The following is a 21220-nucleotide window of genomic DNA, read 5'->3' on the forward strand; positions in this document are numbered from 1 at the left end:
TACTTTTCTGTGACATCTTTGTCTGGTTTTGGCATCAGGGTGATGGTAGCCTCGTAGAACGCATTTGGGAGTGTTCATCCACCTGTTATATTTCGGAAGAATCTGAGAAGGATAGGTGTTAGCTCTTCTGTAAATGTTTGATAGAATTCCCCTTGAAGCCACCTGGTCCTGGGCTTTTGTTTGTTGGAAGATTTTTAATCACAGTTTCCATTTCAGTCCTTGTGATTGGTCTGTTTATATTTTCTATTTCTTCCTGGTTCAGTCTCAGATGGTTGTGCTTTTCTAAGAATTTGTCCATTTCTTCCAGGTTGTCCATTTTATTGGCATATAGTTGCTTGTAGTACTCTCTCCTGATCCTTTGTATTTCTGCAGTGTCAGTTGTTACTTCTCCTTTTTCATTTCTAATTCTACTGATTTGAGTCTTCTTCCTTTTTTTCTTGATGAGTCTGGCTAATGGTTTATCTATTTTGTTTATCTTCTCAAAAAAACAGCTTTTACTTTTATTGATCTTTGTGATCGTTTCCTTCATTTCTTTTTCTTTTATTTCTGATTTGACCTTTATTAAGATTTCTTTCCTTCTACTAACCTTGGGTTTTTCTTGTTCTTTTGTTAATTGCTTTAGGTGTAAGGTTAGGTTGTTTAATTGAGATGTTTCTTGTTTCTTGAGGTAGGATTGCATTGCTATAAACTTCCCTCTTAGGACTGCTTTTGCTGTATTCCATAAGTTTTGGGTCATCGTGTTTCCATTGTCATTTGTTTCTAGGTATTTTTGATTTCCTCTTTGATTTCTTCAGTTATCTCTCAGTTATTTAGCAGTGTATTGTTTAGCCTCCATGTGTCTGTATTTTTTACAGATTTTTTTCCTGTAATTGACATCTAGTCTCATAGTGTTGTGGTCGGAAAAGATACTTGGTACGATTTCAATTTTCTTAAATTTACCAAGGCTTGATTTGTGACCCAAGATGTGATCTATCCTGGAGAATGTTCCATGAGCACTTGAGAAGAAAGTGTATTCTCTTGTTTTTGGATGGAATGTCCTATAAATATCAATTAAGTCCATCTTGTTTAATGTATCATTAAAGCTTGTATTTCCTTATTTATTTTCATTTTGAATGATCTGGCCATTGGTGAAAGTGGGGTGTTAAAGTCCCATACTATGACTGTGTTACTGTCGATTTCCCCTTTTACGGCTGTTATCATTTGCCTTATGCATCGAGGTGCTCGTATGTTGGGTGCATAAATATTTACAATTGTTATATCTTCTTCTTGGATTGATCTCTTGATCATTATGTAGTGTCCTTCTTTGCCTCTTGTTATAATCTTTATTTTAAAGTCTATTTTGTCTGATATGAGAATTGCTACTCCAGCTTTCTTTTGATTTCCATTTGCATCTAATATCTTTTTCCATCCCCTCACTTTCAGTCTGTGTGTGTCCCTAGGTCTGAAGTGGGTCTCTTACAGACAGCATGTATATGTGTCTTGTTTTGGTATCCATTCATCCAGTCTGTGTCTTCTGGTTGGAGCATTTAATCCATTTACATTTAAGGTGATTATCGATAATGTATGTTCCTATTATCATTTTCTTAACTGTTTTGGGTTTGTTATTGTAGGTCATTTCCTTCTCTGTGTTTCCTGCCTAGAGAAGTTCATTTAGCATTTGTTGTAATGGTGGTTTGGTGGTGCTGAATTCTCTTAGCTTTTGCTTGTCTGTAAAGGTTTTAATGTCTCCGTCGAATCTGAATGAGATCCTTGCTGGGTAGAGTAATCTTGGTTGTAGGTCTTTCCCTTTCATCACTTTAAATATGTCCTGCCACTCCCTTCTGGCTTGCAGAGTTTCTGCTGAAAGATTAGCTGTTAACTTTATGGGGATTCCATTGTATGTTATTTGTTTATTTTTCCTTGCTGCTTTTAATATTTTTTCTTTGTATTTAATTTTTGATTAATGTGTCTTGGTGTGTTTCTCCTTGGATTTATCCTGTATGGGACTTGCTGCGCTTCCTGGACTTGACTGACTGTTTCCTTTCCCATATTAGGGAAATTTTCAATTCTAATCTCTTCAAATATTTTCTCAGTCCTTTTATTTTTCCCTTCTTCTTCTGGAACCCCTATAATTCAAATGTTGGTGCATTTAATGTTGTCTCAGAGGTCTCTGAGATTGTTGTCAATTCTTTTCATTCTTTTCTCTTTATTCTGCTCTGTGGTAGTTATTTCCACTATTTTATCTTCCAGGTCATTTATCTGTTCTTCTGTCTCATTTATTCTGCTATTGATTCCTTCTAGAGAATTTTTAATTTCATTTATTGTATTGTTCATCATTGTTGGTTTGCTCTTTAGTTCTTCTAGGCCCTTGTTAAACATTTCTTGTATTTTCTCCATTCTATTTCCAAGGTTTTGGATCATCTTTACTATCATTATTCTGAATTCTTTTCCAGGTAGACTACCTATTTCCTCTTCATTTTTTTGGTCTGGTGGTTGTTGCCTTGCTCCTTCATCTGCTGTGTGTTTCTTTGTCTTCTCATTTTGCTTCACTTACTGTGTTTGGGGTCTCCTTTTCGCAGGCTGCAAGTTTGTAGTTCCTATTGTTTTTGGTGTCTGCCCCCAGTGGGTAGGGCTGGTTCAGTGGGCTGTGTAAGCTTCCTGGTAGAGGGTACTGGTGCCTGTGTTCTGGTGGATGAGGCTGGAGCTTGTCTTTCTGGTGGGCAGGACTGCATCCGGTGGTGTATTTTTCGGTGTCTGTGAACTTCGTATGATTTTAGGCAGCCTCTCTGCTAATGGGTGGGGTTGAGTTCCTGTCTTGCTAGTTGATTGGCATAGGGTGTCCAGCACTGTAGGTTGCTGGTCCTTGAGTGGATCTGGGTGTTAGTATTGAGATGGAGATCTCTGGGAGAGCTTTTGCTATTTGGTATTATGTGAAGCCAGGAGGTCTCTGGTGGAGCAATATCCTGAACTCGGCTTTCCCACCTCCTCAGAGGCTCAGGACTGTCACCCACCTGGAGCACCAAGACCCTGTCAGCCACATGGCTCAGAAGAAAAGGGAGAAATAAAAACGAAAGAAAGAAAGCAAGAGACAGAGAGAGAAAGAGAGAGAGAGAGAGAGAGAGAGAGAGGGAGGGAGCAAGGGAGGGAGGGAGGAAGGAAGGAAGGGAGAAAGAAAGAAAGAAAATGAAATAAAATAAAATAACGTCATTAAAAAAATTATTAAAAATTAAAAATTAAAAAAAGAAAGAGCAACCAAACCAAAAAACAAAGCTACCAATAATAACAGGCGTTAAAAGCTATACAAAAAAAAAAAAAAAGAATAAAAACCGGACAGACAGAACCCTAGGACAAATGGTAAAGCAAAGCTATACAGACAAAATCACACAAAGTAGCATACACATACAGTCTCACAAAAGAGAAAAAGGAAAAAATATAAATGTATAAAAAATAGGGCTTCCCTGTTGGCACAGTGGTTGAGAGTCCACCTGCCGCCGCAGGGGACACGGGTTCGTGCCCCGGTCCAGGAAGATTCCACATGCCGCGGAGCGGCTGGGCTCATGAGCCATGGCCGCTGAGCCTGGGCATCCAGAGCCTGTGCTCCGCAACAGGAGAGGCCACAACAGTGAGAGGCCCGCGTACCACAAAAAAAAATAAATAAATAAAAATAAAATAAAATAAAAAGGAAGAGAGCAACCAAATCAATAAACAAACCTACCAATGATAATAAACTAAGACAAACTAAGATAAACACAAAACTAAGATAAACACAAAACTAGAAACAAATTAGATATAGAAAGCAAACCCCAAGTCTACAGTTGCTCCCAAAGTCCACTGCCTCAGTTTTGGGATGATTCGTTGTCTATTCAAGTATTCCACAGGTGCAGGGTACATCAAGTTGATTGTGGAGATTTAATCTGCTGCTCCTGAGGCTGCTGGGAGAGATTTTCCTTTCTCTTCTTTGTTCACCCAGCTCCTGGGGGTTCAGCTTTGGATTTGGCCTCACCTCTGCATGTATATCGCCTGAGGGCGTTTGTTCCCCACCCAGACAAGAAGGGGTTAAAGTAGCAGCTGATTAGGGGGCTCTGGTTCAGTGAGGCCAGGGGGAGAGAGGGGTATGGAATGCAGGTCAAGCCTGTGGCAGCAGTGGCCAGTGTGATGTTGCAACAACCTGAGGCACACCATGTGTTCTCCTGGGGAAGCTGTCCCTGGATCACGGGACCCTAGCAGTGGGGGGCTGCACAGGGTCCCAGGAGGGGAGGTGTGGATAGTGACCTGTGCTTCCACACAGGATTCTTGGTGGCTGCAGCAGCAGCGTTAGCGTTTCATGCCTGTGTCTGGTGTCCGTGCTGATAGCCGTGGCTTGTGCCTGTCTCTGGAGCTCATTTAGGCGGTGCCCTGAATCTCCTCTTCTCATGCACCCCAAAACAATGGTCTCCTGACTCTTACAAAGTTACAACTTTTTCCCGGACCCCCTCCTGCTAGCTGTGGTGCACTAGCTCCCTTCAGGCTGTGTTCATGCAGCCAACCCCAGTCCTCTCCCTGGGATCTGACCTCTGAAGACATAGCCTCAGCTCCCAGCCCCCACCCGCCCCAGCAGGCGAACAGACAAGCCTCTCAGGCTGGTGAGTTGTGGTCTGCACCGATCCTCTGTTTGGGAATCTCTCGCTTTGCCTTTTTCACCCCTGCTGCTGTTTTCTCCTCCATGGCTCCAAAGATTCCCCCCCACCCACTCCCTGTTTCCACTAGTGAAGGGGCTTCCTAGTGTGTGGAAAGTTTTCCGCCTTCACAGCTCCCTCCCAGAGGTGCAGGTCCGTCCCTATTCTTTTGTCTCTGTTTTTCCTTTTTTCTTTTGCCCTACCCACGTATGTGGGGAGTTTCTTGCCTTTTGGGAAGTCTGAGGTCTTCTTCTAGGCTTCAGTAGGTGTTCTGTAGGTGTTGTTCCACATGTAGATATATTTTTGATGTATTTGTGGGGAGGAAGGTGATCTCCATGTCTTACTCCTCTGCCACCTTGAATGTCCCCTCCCATTCCCTCCTTCTTAATAACTTACTTCATCTAAATTCATAACACAGCACTCACCAGAAGATGTCCTCCTACCTTGTTCCTTCTCACACTCCTGTGCTGTTGTCACCTTTTATCACCTCTTTCATCAAGCTCAGGTTTCAGTCCTCTATCTATACTTACTCCATATCATCTATGTAATGATAATGTTCACATTTTTTGTCTTCAGACTGAAACTCCAGCTGCCTACTTGACACAGCTATTCAGATATCTAATAGGTATCTCAAACTTAAAATGAACTCCTGGTAGAAAAGGAGTTCATTCCCACCTACACTGTTGGTGGGGAATCCAAGTTGGTATAGCCACTATGGAGAACTATATGGAGGTTCCTCAGAAAACAAAAAATAGTTACCATATGATCCAACAATCCCAATCCTGGGCATACATCCAGACAAAACTCTAATTCAAAAAGATACATGCACCACTATGTTCATAGCAGCACTATTCACAATAGCCAAGACACGGATAAAACCAAAATGTCCATCAACAGATGAATGGATAAAGAAGATGTGATACTTATATACAACAGAATTCTACTCAGCCATAAAAAAGAACAAAATAATGCCATTTGCAGGAACATGGATGCAAATAGAGATTATCATACTAAGTGAAGTAAGTCAGAAAGGGAAAGATAAATACCATATGATATCATTTATATGTGGAATCTAAAATATGACACAAATGAACCTATCTATGAAACACAAACAGATTCACGGACATAGAAAGCAGACTTGTGACTGCCAAGGGGGAGGGGGTTTGGGGGGGGAGGGATGGGGTGGGAGGTTAATTTTAGTAGATGTAAGCTATTATATATAGAATAAGTAAACAACAAGGTCCTACTGTATACCACAGAGAACTATATTCAATATCCTATGATAAACCATAATAGAAAAGAAAATACAAAAAAAGAATGAATCACTTTGCTATACAGCAGAAATTAACACAACACTGTAAATCAACTATACTTCAATTTAAAAAAATGAACTGGTATTTCTCCCTGTTCACAAAATCTGCTCTTCCCAGGACCTGTCTCATGTTAGATGACAGTAAAAACCATTTTTACAATTGTTCAGGACAAAAATCTTGCAGTTTTCCTTAATTCTTCTCTTTCTCTCATGCACTATATCTACTCTATCATGAAATCCTATAGGCTCAATCTTAAAAAATACATCCAACATCCCTCAATTTCTACCTCCACTGCTTCGCCTTTGACCTGAGCTGACTGACTTCCTCTCTCATCTTAATGCAAATGCTACAATAACCTCCTACTGGTCTTCCTGCTTTCACACTTATCCTCCTTCTCCAGTCCATTGTCAACACAAGATTTGAAGTAATTTTCCTAAAACAGAAGTTACATCATGTCACTTTCCTGAAAGACCTGAAATTACTCCCCATTTCACTCTGAGTAAAAGCCAAAGTTCTTAAAATGGCCTATGTTAGGTCCTACAAGACCCATCCCTCTCTTCCTTCTCATCTAAAAACATTCCATATTTCAAAGAATGAGAGTCAGATTTGACTCATCTGCTTAAGCAAGAAACTTTAGAGCTTTCCTTGAACTTGTCTTCCTCACCATCACACCTCTGATCAGTTGCCATGACCTGCTGATTACTCTTTCCTTGTATCTCTCAAATCCATTTATATTTTCCATTGCTGCTCCCTACCTCCCTACCTCCAATCTCATCTCAACTCAAATCTATCTGCTACATATTAATACTAAGGTGATGTTTCTAGTTAAATGCTAACCCATTCATATCATCCAAGTTTGTCTACCTCCAAAGGTCTCCCTCTTTACCCACCTTTTTCTGATGATTCTTAAGTGATACTTAGATTACATAATATGTTGCCTAACAAGTAGGAAGCTTTAATTATAATTCAGGCTACTTTTGAAATGGCTCTCTGTTATAATAAATTCATTGGGTCACTTATTCGAAGTGTTTTGCAGCATACAATTCATTTGTGAGGTTGTTATGTATTTGTATTTGTTCTATTAACACTTGACATTTTTATAAAGATTAATTTTTTGTGTATGCAATCATTTATAAAATAAACAGTAGATTTACCCATTAATTTAGATTATACTTTTAAGTCAAGAAAACGTCAGCCACCTTGGCATGAGTACAGATGTACAGTAGGCTCTTCTTATCTTAAAATTACTATAGATTTCAAACAAAATAATATTAAAGAAGAAAAAATAATATTAAACAATAATGATAATACTAAGTAAGAATATTAATTTTCATAGTTTCCAAAATGCTTCACATAAATAAGCTCATTTATTACTACAACTACCCAAAGAGTAGATATTATTTCCCCTTTTCAGAGGAGCAAATTAAAGATCAGAGAAGTTAAGTGATTTGATGGAAAATATCTAGCAAATCAGTGACAGAAGTGACTCAGGAACTTGTTCTCTTTCATTATATACCATGTGCTAATGCCTTTATATTCAGATGCTTAAATACAATATGTAACAAACCATCTAAGTGTAAGATAATGAAATGCTACTTTTTTAAGTATATAAATGCCCACCTTAAACATTATATTTTGTGAAATTAAAAGTTTTACTTTTCAGCATAAAACAACTCAGCATTGTCCTTCCACATTGTTACTAAATATCAGTCTATTCTAAAATTTTTGATGCAACATGGAGGTGACATATTACATTAAGAAACCATAGTAACATACTATTCAAAACCATTTCAACCGTTAAAAGGTTAGATTTTGGTTCTGTTTAAAGGTCAGACCTGAAAATATGATGATGATTACATTTCTCCACACATTTTGGGTGGTGCCATTAAAGTCCTGGCATGAAACCACTATCTTTAATATCTAACTACTGAAAGGCCATTAGTGTATTCAAAAAGAATATTATACCACACTCTGACAAAAATGGTAAGCCTCTACATTGCCACACATGTAGGTGAACGAAAATCACAATGATATTTATAGGAAGATTCCTCTTAAGTCCCCGAACTCATAAAGACTTTGGTTTTAAAAGCTCAAAAATATAGCTGTATAAATGAACCACTTTACCTGTATGGCCAGTTCCCTCGTTCTTGACTTCTGTGGTTGCCACAGAAGAGGTGGGTGGACTAACAGGAGGGCTGGAAGTAAAGCTTGTACACCCTGTAGATGTGTTGATTTCAAAATATTCTTGGCTGTGATTCATTCGATGAAAATCCAGAGAAGACACAATAGATGTTCGTTGTTTAGGCTAAAATAAATGAGCATGATGACAGTATTAATATGATCATGTTCATCTTCAGCCCAATCTCCCCATCAATTTAATCTAAGTGGTTTTTTTCAGTTAAACTGTCTCTTTTTTATATATAAAATATACTTGTGCTTCACAGAGAGACATTAAATAATCCCTTGATTAAATAATAAAAAATTGTTTAATGAAAAAATATCACGGCATAGTTGATAAAATAAGTTAGACTTTTTGTTAGATTTTCCCAGAAGACTGCAAAAATACAGTACGCAGAATTTCTCTTAATGATCTATTCAGAATGTTGCAATTCTGAGTCACCTTTCATTCAACTAATACTTATTAAGGACTTGGCATTTGCCAGACTCTGAGGATATAGAATCTAATAATAAAAGGGCCCTTACAACATTGAAACATAATTAAGGCAGTTCCATTTTTTTTTATTCTCTATATAGTCCAAGGAATTGGTGGCATTATATATTGTCCCCAAGTACCATATGCTGGAATTTTATCATTAGAATTAAGTAAAGTTGTATAGCACATTTTCCAGGATCTAAGAATCCACTTGGTATTTGTAGTGGAGTTTGATTTTCTTTTTTAAGGATTTAAATTAATCCCCAATTTAAACACAAAAGGTAAAATCATGGAGTAACAGCAGATATAATCTATACCCTTTATCAGTAATGGATTGTTCCCTATAGCAGTTTTCTGTTTTTTTCTACAATTTTAATTATATTCACTTTTTTTTTCCTGCTTAGCAGAGCTTCAAACATCATTCTTCAGAAAAGCTGCAGTCTTTTTGGCTCTCAGGACTGTGCACATTTCCTAAGAATTAATCCAAGTTTTCTTACTTTTTATTCTTCTTATTCATATTAATGAAATATTAACAATCTCTTGTAATGCTTGATAAGAGATTAACTACAATCACTTTGTAATAGAGTTTATTGTACTTTACTTTCCCCTAAGTACAATAAACTTTTGGTTTACTAACACTTTCACTGCCCTAAAATACTTGCTAATTTTATCACTGAATTCCACAATTATTTTCCTGCAGAATATTCAAGTTACCCTGTCTCTTCCAGCTCATCATGTTTTTTTTTATAAAGTACACATCACTTAGTCTATAATCTAAAATAGACAATGATATTGAAATGTATTTTACAGAGTTTTTTTTACATAAGGTGTGCAGATTATCATAATATGCTTTATACTTTCACCATTGCACTATTTTTATGGGAGAGGTTGAAAGGCATATATATTGGTACACAAGAGGGTAAGTCATTTATTTTTATGACACATGAACTCAGTAATGAAATTCAAATTAGTACCCACATAGGATTCAGTTGCTTTTGAAGTATGAAAGACTGGGGATCAATGTCAGACTTGGTTTCTCATGAAATGTCTCTCCTTGGGGGTACTGAATCTCAATTCGTATTCAATGTTCTTTCTACTAGACTATATAACAGCAAGTAAAAGGCATGGAATATGACACTGGCTGCAATGGAAACATAGGTATGTCCATCATTGTGGTTTTGTTTCATTGTGTTGTGTTTTGCTTTTGTTTCACTTTGTATAAAGGCAACAGACCAAATTTATATAATGTTCCTTCTCATAAACGTTACAAGGATCAAGCCAACTGATATGTATGCCTCCTTTACTTATGTGTCTTAAATACGTCTCTGAACCTTGACCACCCAACGTTTTAAATGCATGAAAAGTGCAATTTGTTATGCAATCATGAAAGCAAACAAACTATTCTTCTGCATTAATTCATTCTACAAATATTTGCTGAGTGTATACTAAATTGTGGATACCTTGGTAAGCAGTATGATAGGAATAAAATGAGTAAGCCATTGTCCCTCTTCTCCAGGTGATTACAGACTTGAAGTGGGAGGAGGGATGGTGCATGAGGGAAGAGACAAGCAATCCAAGGATTATGTGTCAGTATAGTACAGTAGAGTGATAAGTGTCATGATAAGTGGACACAAAATATAAAAGGTGAACCCCTACTTTACGGAGGGGATTAGGAAACGCTTCCACAAGCAGGTGATTAATGGCTGAGTTGATTCTTGACGAAGCAGAGGTGGTAGGCAAACAAAAGAGGATGGGGAGAAGGAAAGCGCAAACTGCAAACAGTTCCGTATGGCTGTAGAGCAAAGTATGCTAAGGTAGTGATGGGTTCAAGCCATGAGATATTGGATGTTGCAGGGGGACAAATCATAAAGGCCTCTAATGCCATGTTAAGGAGTTTGGTCTTTAACCTGAATATTTTAAGGAACCACTGGATGATTTCTAAGCAAGAGGGTTTCATAGTTGGGTTTGTATTTCAGTCAAATCATTTTAGCAGTTTAGAGAATGAACAGGTAAGGGCAGAATTTGTGGAAGGGAGACTAATTAGGAGGATGTTACAGAATTCCAGCCAAGACATAATGGGGTCCTGAGGTAAAGCAGCTGCAACAGTGTTGGAGATAGCATATGTTTTTAGGAGATGCTAATGTGGTTACAGCTCTTTAGATGTTGGCATCTGATTGGATGTGTAGGTTGATTTTAAGGGAGGAGTCTAGGGTGACTCATAGATTTCTCAATTGGGTAGATGCTAAATGATAAGCTTATTTTTGTGGGAAATACAAATGTATACACTCCTATACCAGAAGTACACAAGATATATGCTTGGATGCTATCGGGACTCAGAATAGACTTCTTAGTCTATACGGTTATGCAAATCTACATGATATTTCCCTTTCTTTCTTTGAACAGAGTACTATAATCTCACTGTATCATAGCTTCAAATAACATATCTGGAGGAAGGGAGACAGGCTAATGGGAATTCTAAAGGGAAGAAACCATTGATCAGTGATCATCTGACCTCATTCTTATTTGCTTCTTCAGATAGGTTATCATTAGCCAGCTTTAGGAACATTGAGGCAGTGAGGAGTCATTGCCCGAAGTTCTCTGAGCATCTGAGATGATGAAAAATGAGAATCATTATATGTTAGTCATGCTCTAAGAAAGGGATCAGCAAACTATGACCTGTGGTCCAAATCTGGCCTGCCTCCTGTTTATGAAAATAAAGTTTTATTGGAATACTATGTTCATTCATTCACTTATTGTCTCTGACTGCTCTCAACACTACAATGATAGATTTGAGAAGTTGTGACACAGGCCATATTATCCACAACACCTAAAATATTTACTGTCTGGTTCTTTAGAGAAAAAGTTGGCCAACCCCTGTTTTAAGGGATCATTTTACACATCATTTTAGTGCTCAACAAAACCACAAGCTAGGTTCCCTTTTATTTCCCAGCCTTATGTGCATTTAGGTTGAGGCCATGTAACTGACTGATTGACCTGTTAGTAGAAGTGAGCCTTCTCCATCCCTCTGTTACTCTCCAGATGATGTAGTTGCAAGATGAAGTAGGGTCATTCAACCCAAATTGGGCTTTATGAGAAGTTGAAATAGACATCCTTTATGTTAAACTATTGAGATTCTGGATTTTTCTGGTGGCCCTAGAACTACTTATCCTAACTAGCACAGTATGCAGTGGCTCACTTAAATGATTTACTCACGATTACATAAGTAGTTAGCACGAAGGGCTTAGATTGGAAGGAATGTTCATGTATTCAAACCTAGAGACAAGTAGATGGTGCCTCAAAACACAAAGGACAGAGGCAGAATTAAAAAGAGATATCTGGGGGCTTCCCTGGTGGTGCAGTGGTTGAGAATCCGCCTGCCAATGCAGGGGACACTGGTTCGATCCCTGGTCCAGGAAGATCTCACATGCCGCAGATCAACTAAGCCCATATGCCACAACTACTGAGCCTGTGCTCTCGAGCCCGTGAGCCACAACTACTGAGCCCATGTGCCTCAACTACTGAAGCCCATGCACCTAGAGCCCATGCTCCGCAATGAGAAGCCACCGCAACGAGAAGCCTGCGCACTGCAACGAAGAGTAGCCCCTGCTCGCTGCAACTAGAGAAAGCCCGCGTGCAGCAGAGAAGACCCAACACAGCCAAAAATAAATAAATAAAATAAATAAAAATTTATTAAAAGAAAAGAGATATCTGTATGGGGAAATAATAGCAATGGGAGAAAAGAATAAAGAGATGGTAGTGATATTAAAAATGGAGATAAAAGAGGATGAGTCTGGAATATTTGCTTAAACTTTCATTTTAATATATTCTATTTTTAAAAAACTATTCTGATGGAATCCTGCTAAGTCATTCAGTATAAGAAAAAAAAAGTGTTTTCACAAATTCACTGAAATTACAAGTGGAATTTGCCAAGTTTTAATGTTTAAGATAAGTGGACCTCTAAAATATCTCCCCTGCCTCCATGGTCCAGCACTCATATCTCTCTAGCTTCCAAAGGACTTGTTCCCACACATATTTACTTAACTAGAGATAGCAAACTATAGATCATGGGCCAAACCCAGGCTTCTGACTATTTTTGTAAAGCATGTGAGCTAAGAATATTTTTTACATCTTTTAATGGTTGAAAAAAATGGAAAAATAATATTAGCGACAGGTGAAAATTATATAAAATCCAAATTGCAATGCTTATAAATAAAGTTTTATCAGAACATAGTCATGCTCATTCACTTATATTTCATGTGATTGTAGCAGAGCTGAATAGTTGCAGCAGAGACCATAGGACTCACAAAGCCTATTTTATTCTCTGGTCCCATACAGAAAAGGTTGGTGATCCCTGCTATGCAGTGATTAGGGAATATCTCTGAGGACCTGAAACTGAGTAAACACATGAATGATTTTGAGTCAAGGTTAGCTACATGGAGTTGCTGGATGCAGTACAACATGGAAATGTGGGGCTCTTTGTTCCAAAAGCAGGGAAAAAAGTTTTTCCTTTATTCCATGGTCTCTCTCTAGATCTGTCATGGTGCTTTTATTTGCCACTTACTGTTGCATTCCCTTGGGCACAGGGACACTTACAGGATGAGAGGCGACCCTCACAGGCACCCAGGGGTTTTGCCCTGCAACTCAGTACATACACTCAATCTTGACCATCCCCACACTCAGGGTCTCAGTGCTGTATCAGCAGTTGGTGGGCTGGCTGGGAGCACTAGGGTTGGGGGGTCAGGTGGCCAAGAATCCTACCTAGTAATATGGGGAGATGGTGGAAACTGGGACCACAGATGAGCCAAGGCTCCAAGCCCCAGCACATGCTCCATTTTCCCACAGACTTCACTTACAAAACACAAATTCAGAGATAAGAATTAAGAATTTTAGACAGCTATGCAAAAGCATTAAACCCCAAGCATAGGGCCCTTCTTAGATTGGGGCCTATTGAGACTGCACTGGTCCCACATCAATGAAGCCAGTGCCATCTTAGTTATTACCTTAAAGGGACCAATGTGTGAATTTACTGGTGTCACATACAGGATAGCACACATCCTCTACCCTTACTTTGGATTATCTTCATCAGTCAGAACCAAGTTTCTAAGAATATCTTTATGCTGTATCAAAATATAAATGAAATATAACATTCTGATGCAATACTAAGAATTTCATGACATTACTGTAACACAGACAGATATGATTCACATATGAATAAAATGAGAACACAAAATTCCTAACTAGAATGAGATTTAGGTAATGTGTACATTTACTTCCAAATTTTCTCTGGATTGAAACCTAAGTTTCAAATATCCACTCCTATGTTTCCTCTGCTATTTTCAAATTATTTAAACTAATGGACATTTAAAAAAATCCACTTACTTGGATTTAAGTGGATTTTAAGTCATTTGAATTCACTTAATTTAATTATAAAGGGACCTCATCAACATCCTAAAAAAAATGTCAAATAGGACTACAGGGATACAGTGGTGTCAGCACAAAGAAAAAGTGGTGCTAACAAAAGTCAATGGCGATATTAAATTATACAAGCAAAACCAAGGTTCAAAATGAGTTCCCAGAGAAAAGAGCTGAATGTCAGAAGATTAGCAAGTGGCATCAGTAGAAATACATGGAGATGACAGACTTCCTAGACACTGGCCCATTGATAAATTATATCAACACAAAACAATGTCCTGTCAAGTCAGTGGCAATAAAATTAGATGCGTTCTTATACTTTTTAAAATGGGGATGAGGTGGGGTGGTAAAAATGGGAAGCTAGACCAGTAGTATTTTTAGAACTTTAATCAACCTGAAATATTTTGTGTATATGGTACATGGTGACAAATTTAATTCTAAGTACTTTTTCCACCAAATGATAGCCTACTGTCCCAATACCATCACTTATTTCTTTACTGATTTGAAATGCCACCTTTATCATGTACTAAATTTCCAAATATAGACTGGGTTTACATTTCTGGACTCTACTGTGTTCCCATTGATCTATTCCTGTCCTAGTACCACACTCTCTTAATGACTGTTGTGGCTTCTTCTCCTACTTCTAGAGTTCCTATTAAATGGATATTGAATCTCTTTGATCTTTCTTGTTTTATATTCTGGGATATTTTACCATTTGGTGTTCTATAATTTATTCAAAAAATACTACTGACCATCAGCCATGTGTCAGGCACTGTCCTAGGCTCTGGGGAATACATCAGAACAAATTAGATAAGGCATGAAACATTTAGGCATATTATTATGACTTTAGGTATGATGATCCTATTTTTAATTTTCAATAACATTTCTTATTTTCCAAGTTAAAAAAATAACTTGTTTTCCATTAATAAATGACCTGTTCCTAATTTTCTGAGTTCAATAATCTCCCAAATCTTTCTGAGGAAACTGATTACAATCTTTCTCTGGCATTAATTTTTGTTTTTCTCAGAGGTCATTTATTTGTTGATCTTGGTTCCTCTCTTTTTGGTTGTTAATTTTCCTCAAATATCTGGTGTTCTTGGTAAACCATTTTTGTTTACCTAGGATACTGCTTCATTTCTCTCTCCTACTCCAGTTCCCACAGTAGGGGCTTCACCTGACTTCACCTTACTGAGAGAGTTATTACCATGTGGTAAGAAAATAAAGTCAACTGCTCCATGTATAAGCTGTTGAGGTGTTTTACTTGTTGGGACTAATCCTTGCCTAAATCCAACACCATTTTTTTTTAACATCTTTACTGGAGTATAATTGCTTTACAATGGTATGTTAGTTTCTGCTGTATAACAAAGTGAATCAGCTATACGTATACGTATATTCCCATATCTCCTCCCTCTTGCGTCTCCCTCCCACCCTCCCTATCCCGCCCCTGTAGTTGGACACAAAGCACCGAGCTGATCTCCCTGTTCTATACAGCTGCTTCCCACTAGCTATCTATTTTACATTTGGTAGTGTATAAGTCCATGCCACTCTCTCACTTCATCCCAGCTTACCCTTCCCCATCGACAGATGAATGGATAAAGAAGATGTGGCACATATGTACAATGGAATATTACTCAGCCATTTGTTTTTATCTTTCAAAAGTTCCCAAATGCCTCTAATAGCATCACTCCCTGCTTTTCATCACTACTATGGATTTATTCTTATTTTTATTTTATCATTTTAATTGCATGTAAGGGTGGAGAAGATGCAAAAAGTTGGGATCAGTTCAACATATTGAGTTAGAATTCTCATATTTTTCTGTCTTGATCACTTTTAAAACAGTATAAAGAAGGGATTTGAGGGAGTGCAGACAATAGCTCAGTAAAGGGTAGATACTATTAAACTTTTTATTATAGATGTCATGCAAAATGGAAACAGTTTATATTTTTCTTTGTAGTGAAAGGAAAAAAACTTTAAAATGGGGTACAATTTTTTATCATGAATATAATAGTTAATATGACTAAGACTTTTTCTAAAGATATAGAACTTCTTATCTTCAGGTAAGAAAACTGACCCCTGTCATAAAACGTATTCACACTTTAATTGGAAAGACTACATGCAGCCATGAAAGGGTAATAAAAGCTGTGAATTTTATTCTAGTTTTATTCAATACAAGTGTTAAGTAGCTCTGGAGTCAGTGTAGACACTGAAGAACTGGAGAGCCTTTGATCTCTAAGCCATGAGGTTTATTCTTATAGAAGCTTCCCCCAGCATTAAAATAGTCATGACGATCTCGCAAAAAGTATTTTTTGAATTAGGCATTTCAAATATCTATGCATTAGTATTTCAAAGATGCTCAAGTCAAATTCAAATGTGTCCAAAATTAAAAATAAGGCCAGCTTTATTTCCCAAATTTAGTTTCTTTAAAAAAAAGTTTTAATGATTTGCTTCAGTCTAAGAACAGCAGGAGTTTAATTATGCAGTGGATTATAGAAGACAGGTTCTGAGCACCCCAAATGGGGTGTGTGAGTGAAAGAACATTTTTTTATAAATAAAGGTGCATGTTGCTTTTATTTTTACAACTTAATTTTTTACACTAGTTGTTTGGAGATAATTGTAGATTCACATGCAGTTGTAAGAAATAATACAGAGAAATTGCATGTGCACTTTTCCTGGTTTTCCCCACAGATAATTAACATCTTGCAAAACTATAGTACAACATCACAACCAGGATATAGACATTGATACAGCCAAGAAAAAGAACAATTCCACAAGGATCCCTCCTGTTGCCCTTTAATAGCCACACCTACTTCTCTCCTGCTCCCACTTCCTCCTTAACTCCTGGCAACCACTAATCTGTTCTCTATTTCTATAATTTTGTCATGCCAAGAATGATGAACAAATACAATCATATAGCATGTAACCTTTAGGAATTGGTTTTTCTCAGCATAGTAATTTTCTAGAGACTCATCCAAACTGTTGTATCAATAGCTTTTTTTTTTTTAATGCGGAGTAGTATTCAATGTTATGGATGTACCACACTTTAATTAACCCACTGAAGGACATCTGGTTTGCTTCCAGTTTTCAAGTATTAGGAATAGTGCTGCTATAAACATTCATGCACAGGTTTTTTTGGTGAACATAAGTTTTTATATAGCTGGGATGGATTCTCAGGAGTGCACATGCTGTGTAGTATGGTAGTAATGTGTTTTATGTTTTAAGAAACTGCCAAACTGTTTTCCAGATTTGTTGTATCATTCATATCCTTGCCAGCATTTGGTGTTGTTACTACTTTTGATTTTAGCCATTCTGATTGGAGTACAGTGACAACCCATTGTTATTTTAATTTGCTTCTCCTTATCTGTTAATGAAACTGAATACCTTTTCATGTGCTTATTTGCCATCTGTATATCCTCTGCAGTGACATGTCTCTCCATGTCTGTTGTCCATTTTCTAATTAGCTTGATTGCTTTTACAGTGTTTAGTTTTTCTCTCATCCAATTTTATTTTGTTTCATTATTTTTTAATTGAAGTATAGTTGATTTACAATGTTCTGTTAGTTTCAGGTGTACAGCAAAGTGATTCAATATATATATTCAGTATATATATATATATATATATATATATATATATATATAAAAAAGAGTAGGGACTGGACTTGCAGAGAACTGTAGGTGTTGTTCACCTATTTTATATACAGAGTGTGTGTATGTTAATCCCAACTCCTAATTTATCCCTCCCCCCACCTTTTCCCTTTGATAAACATAGGTTTGTTTTCTATATCTGTGAGTCTATTTCTTCTTTGTAAATGAGTTCATTCATATCACTTTTTTTAGATTCCACATAAAAGTGATGTCATATGGTATCTGTCTTTCTCTGTTTGACTTACTTCACTTAATATGATAATCTCTAGATCCAACCATGTTGCTGCAAATGGTATTATTCATTATTTTATAGCTAACTAGTATTCCACTGTGTATATGTACCACATCTTCTTTATCCATTCAGCTGTTGATGGATATTTAAGTTGCCTCCATGTCTTAGCTATTGTAAATAGTGCTGCTATGAACATTGGGGTGCATGTATCTTTTCAGATTAGTTTTCTCCAGAAATATGCCCAGGAGTTGGGATGCTGGAGCCTATCATAACTCTATTTTTAGTTTTTAAAGAAATCTCCAAACTGTTCTCCATAGTGGCTGCACCAATTTACAATTCCTACCAATTAGAGATTAATTCCTTGATGGTTGCATTGTTTGCATATATTTTCTCCCATTCTGTGGGTTGTCTTTTTGTTTTGTTTATGGTTTCTTATGTTTTGCTCTAGGAGTTTTATAGTACCCAGTATTATATTTAAGTCTTTGATCCATTTGGAGTGGATTTTTGTAGATCATTTTAGAGAACGTTCTAATTTCATTCTTTTGCTTGTAGCTGTCCAGTTTTCCCAGGACCACTTATTGAAGAGATTGTCTTTTTTCCATTGTAAATTCTTGCCTCCTTTGTCATAGATTAAACATAAGTGCATGGATTTATTTCTGGGCTTTCTATCCTTTTCCAACAATCTACCTGTCTGTTTTTGCGCCAGTACCATACTGTTTTGATTACCGTAGCTCTGTAGTGTAGTCTGAAGTCAGGGAGTCTGATTCCTCCAGCTGTATTCTTCTCTCTCCAGATTGTTTTGGTTACTCAGGGTGCTTCATATTTCTATATAAATTTTAGAATTTTTCATTCTAGTTCTGTTGAAAATGCCATTGGTGATTTGATAGGGATTGCACTGAATCTGTAGACTGCCTTGGGTAGTATGGTCATTTTAAAAATATTGATTCTTCCAGTCCAAGAACACAGCATATCTTTCCATTTGTTTGTGTCTCTTCAATTTCTTTCATCAGTGTCATGGTTTTTGAAGTACAGGTCTTTTGCCTCCTTAGGTAGGTTTATTCCTAGGTATTTTATTCTTTTTGATGCGATGGTAAATGGGATTCTTTCCTTAACTTCTCTTTCTGATCTTTTGTTGTTTGTGTATAGAATGCAACAGATTTCTGTGCATTAATTTTGTATCCTGAAACTTTACCAAATTCATTGATGAGCTCTAGTAGTTTTCTGGTAGTGTCTTTAGGATTTTGTATAGTATCATGTCATCTGCAAATAGTGACAGCTTTACTTCTTCTTTTCCAATTTGGATTCTTTTTATTTCTTTTTCTTCTCTGATTGCTGTGGCTAGGACTTCCAAAACTATGCTGAATAAAAGTGGCGAGACTGGGCATCCTTGTCTTGTTGCTGATCTTAGAGGAAATACTTTCAGCTTTTCACCATTGAGTATGATGTTAGCTGTGGGTTTGTCATATATAGTCTTTATTATGCTGAAGTATGTTCCCCCTATGCCCATTTTCTGGAGTTCTTTTTTTTACATAAGTGGATGGTGAATTTTATCAAAAGCTTTTTCTGTATCTATTGAGATGATCACATGGTTTTCATTCTTCAATCTGTTAATGTGGTATATCACAATGATTGATCTGTGGGGTTTGCTAGTATTTTTTTGAGGATTTTTGCATCAATGTTCATCAGTGATAGTGACCTTTTATTTTCTTTTTTTTGTGATATCTTTGTCTGGTTTTTGGTATCAGGGTAATGGTGGCCTCACAGAATGAGTTCAGAAATGTTCCTTCCCCTGCAATTTTTTGGAATAGTTTGAGAAGGAGAGGTGTTAACTCTTGTCTAAATGTTTGGTTGAATTCATCTGTGAGGCCATCTGGTTCTGGACTGTTGGTTATTGGGAGTTTTAAAATTACTGATTCAATTTCATTACTGGTAATTGGTATGTTCATGTTTCCTGTTTATTCCTGCTTTAGCCTTGGGAGATTCTACCTTTCTAAGAATTTTCCCATTTCTTCTAGGTTGTCCATTTTATTGGCATATAGTTACTTGTAGTAGTCTCTTATGATTCTTTGTATTTCTGTGGTGTCAGTTGTAACTTCTTTTTCATTTCTGATTTTACTGATAGTATTGATTTGGGCCCTCTCTCTTTTTTTCTTGATGAGCGTGGCTAAAGGTTTATCAATTTTGTTTATCTTTTCAAAGAACCAGCTTTTAGTTTCATTGATCTTTTCTATTGTTTTTTAGTCTCTATTTCATTTATTTCTGCTGTGATCTTTATGATTTCTTCCCTTCTACTAACTTCGGGTTTTGTTTGTTCTTCTCTAGTTGCTTTCAGTGTAATGTTAGGTTGTTTATTTGAGATTTTTTTTGTTTCCTGAAGTAAGCTTGTATCACTATAAACTTCCCTCTTAGAACTACTTTTGCTGTGTCCCATAGGTTTTAAAGATTTTTTTTTTTAATGTGGGCCATTTTTAAAGTCTTTATTGAATTTGTTACAATACTGCTTCCATTTTATGTTTTGGTTTTTTGGTCACAAGGCATGTGGGATCTTTGCTCCCCAACCAGGGATTGAACCCACACCCCGTGCATTGCAAGGCGAAGTCTTTAACCACTGGACTGCCAGGGAAGCCCCTCCCATAGGTTTTAGATCATTGTGTTTTTATTTTAATTTTTCTCTAGGTATTTTTTTATTTTCTCCTTGATTCTTCAGTGATCCATTGGTTGTTTAGTAGCATATTGTTTAGCTTCCACGTTTGGTTTTTTTTTTTTTTCTTTTGCAGTTTTTTTCTTGTAGTTGATTTCTAATCTCATAGTGTTGTGGTTGGAAGAGATGCTTGATATGATTTCAATTTTCTTAAATTTACCCAAGGCTTGCTTTGTGGCCCAGCATGTGATCTATCTTGGAGAATGTTCCATGTGCACTTGAAAAGAATGTGTATTCTGCTGCTTTTGGATGGAATGCTCTATAAATATCAATTAAGTCTATCTGGTCTAATGTGTTACTTAAGTCCGGTGTTTCCTTACTGATTTTCGTCTGGATGTAAGTGGGGTGTTAAAGTCCTCCATTATTGTCCTCCACTTCTCCTTTTATGTCTGTTAACATTTGGCTTATATATTGAGGTGTTCCTATGTTGGGTGCATATATATTTATGATTGATATGATCTTCTTGGATTGACACTTTGATCATTACAGAGTGCCCTTCCTTGTCTCTTGTAACAATCTTTATTTTAAAATTTATTTTGTCTGATATGAGTATTGCTACTCCAGCTTTCTTCTGATTTCCATTTGCATGGAATACCTTGTTCCATCCCCTCACTTTCAATCTGTATTGAGTGAG

The 21220-nt window shown here is 37.0% G+C and overlaps 1 protein-coding gene across 1 annotated transcript in view; it reads right to left on the bottom strand.

Moving 5' to 3' along the window:
* ANKS1B (ankyrin repeat and sterile alpha motif domain containing 1B) overlaps positions 1–21220 on the bottom strand; it is an 895734-nt gene that overhangs the window by 654381 nt on the left and 220133 nt on the right. The window contains exon 4 of the mRNA XM_007467168.1: positions 8072–8252. Coding sequence (XP_007467230.1) covers positions 8072–8252 — 181 coding nt within the window. The remainder of the gene's footprint in view (positions 1–8071; positions 8253–21220) is intronic.

This window comes from Lipotes vexillifer, unplaced genomic scaffold (assembly GCF_000442215.2).
Source record: "Lipotes vexillifer unplaced genomic scaffold, Lipotes_vexillifer_v1.1 scaffold237, whole genome shotgun sequence".
Classification (NCBI taxonomy): Eukaryota; Metazoa; Chordata; class Mammalia; order Artiodactyla; family Lipotidae; genus Lipotes; species Lipotes vexillifer.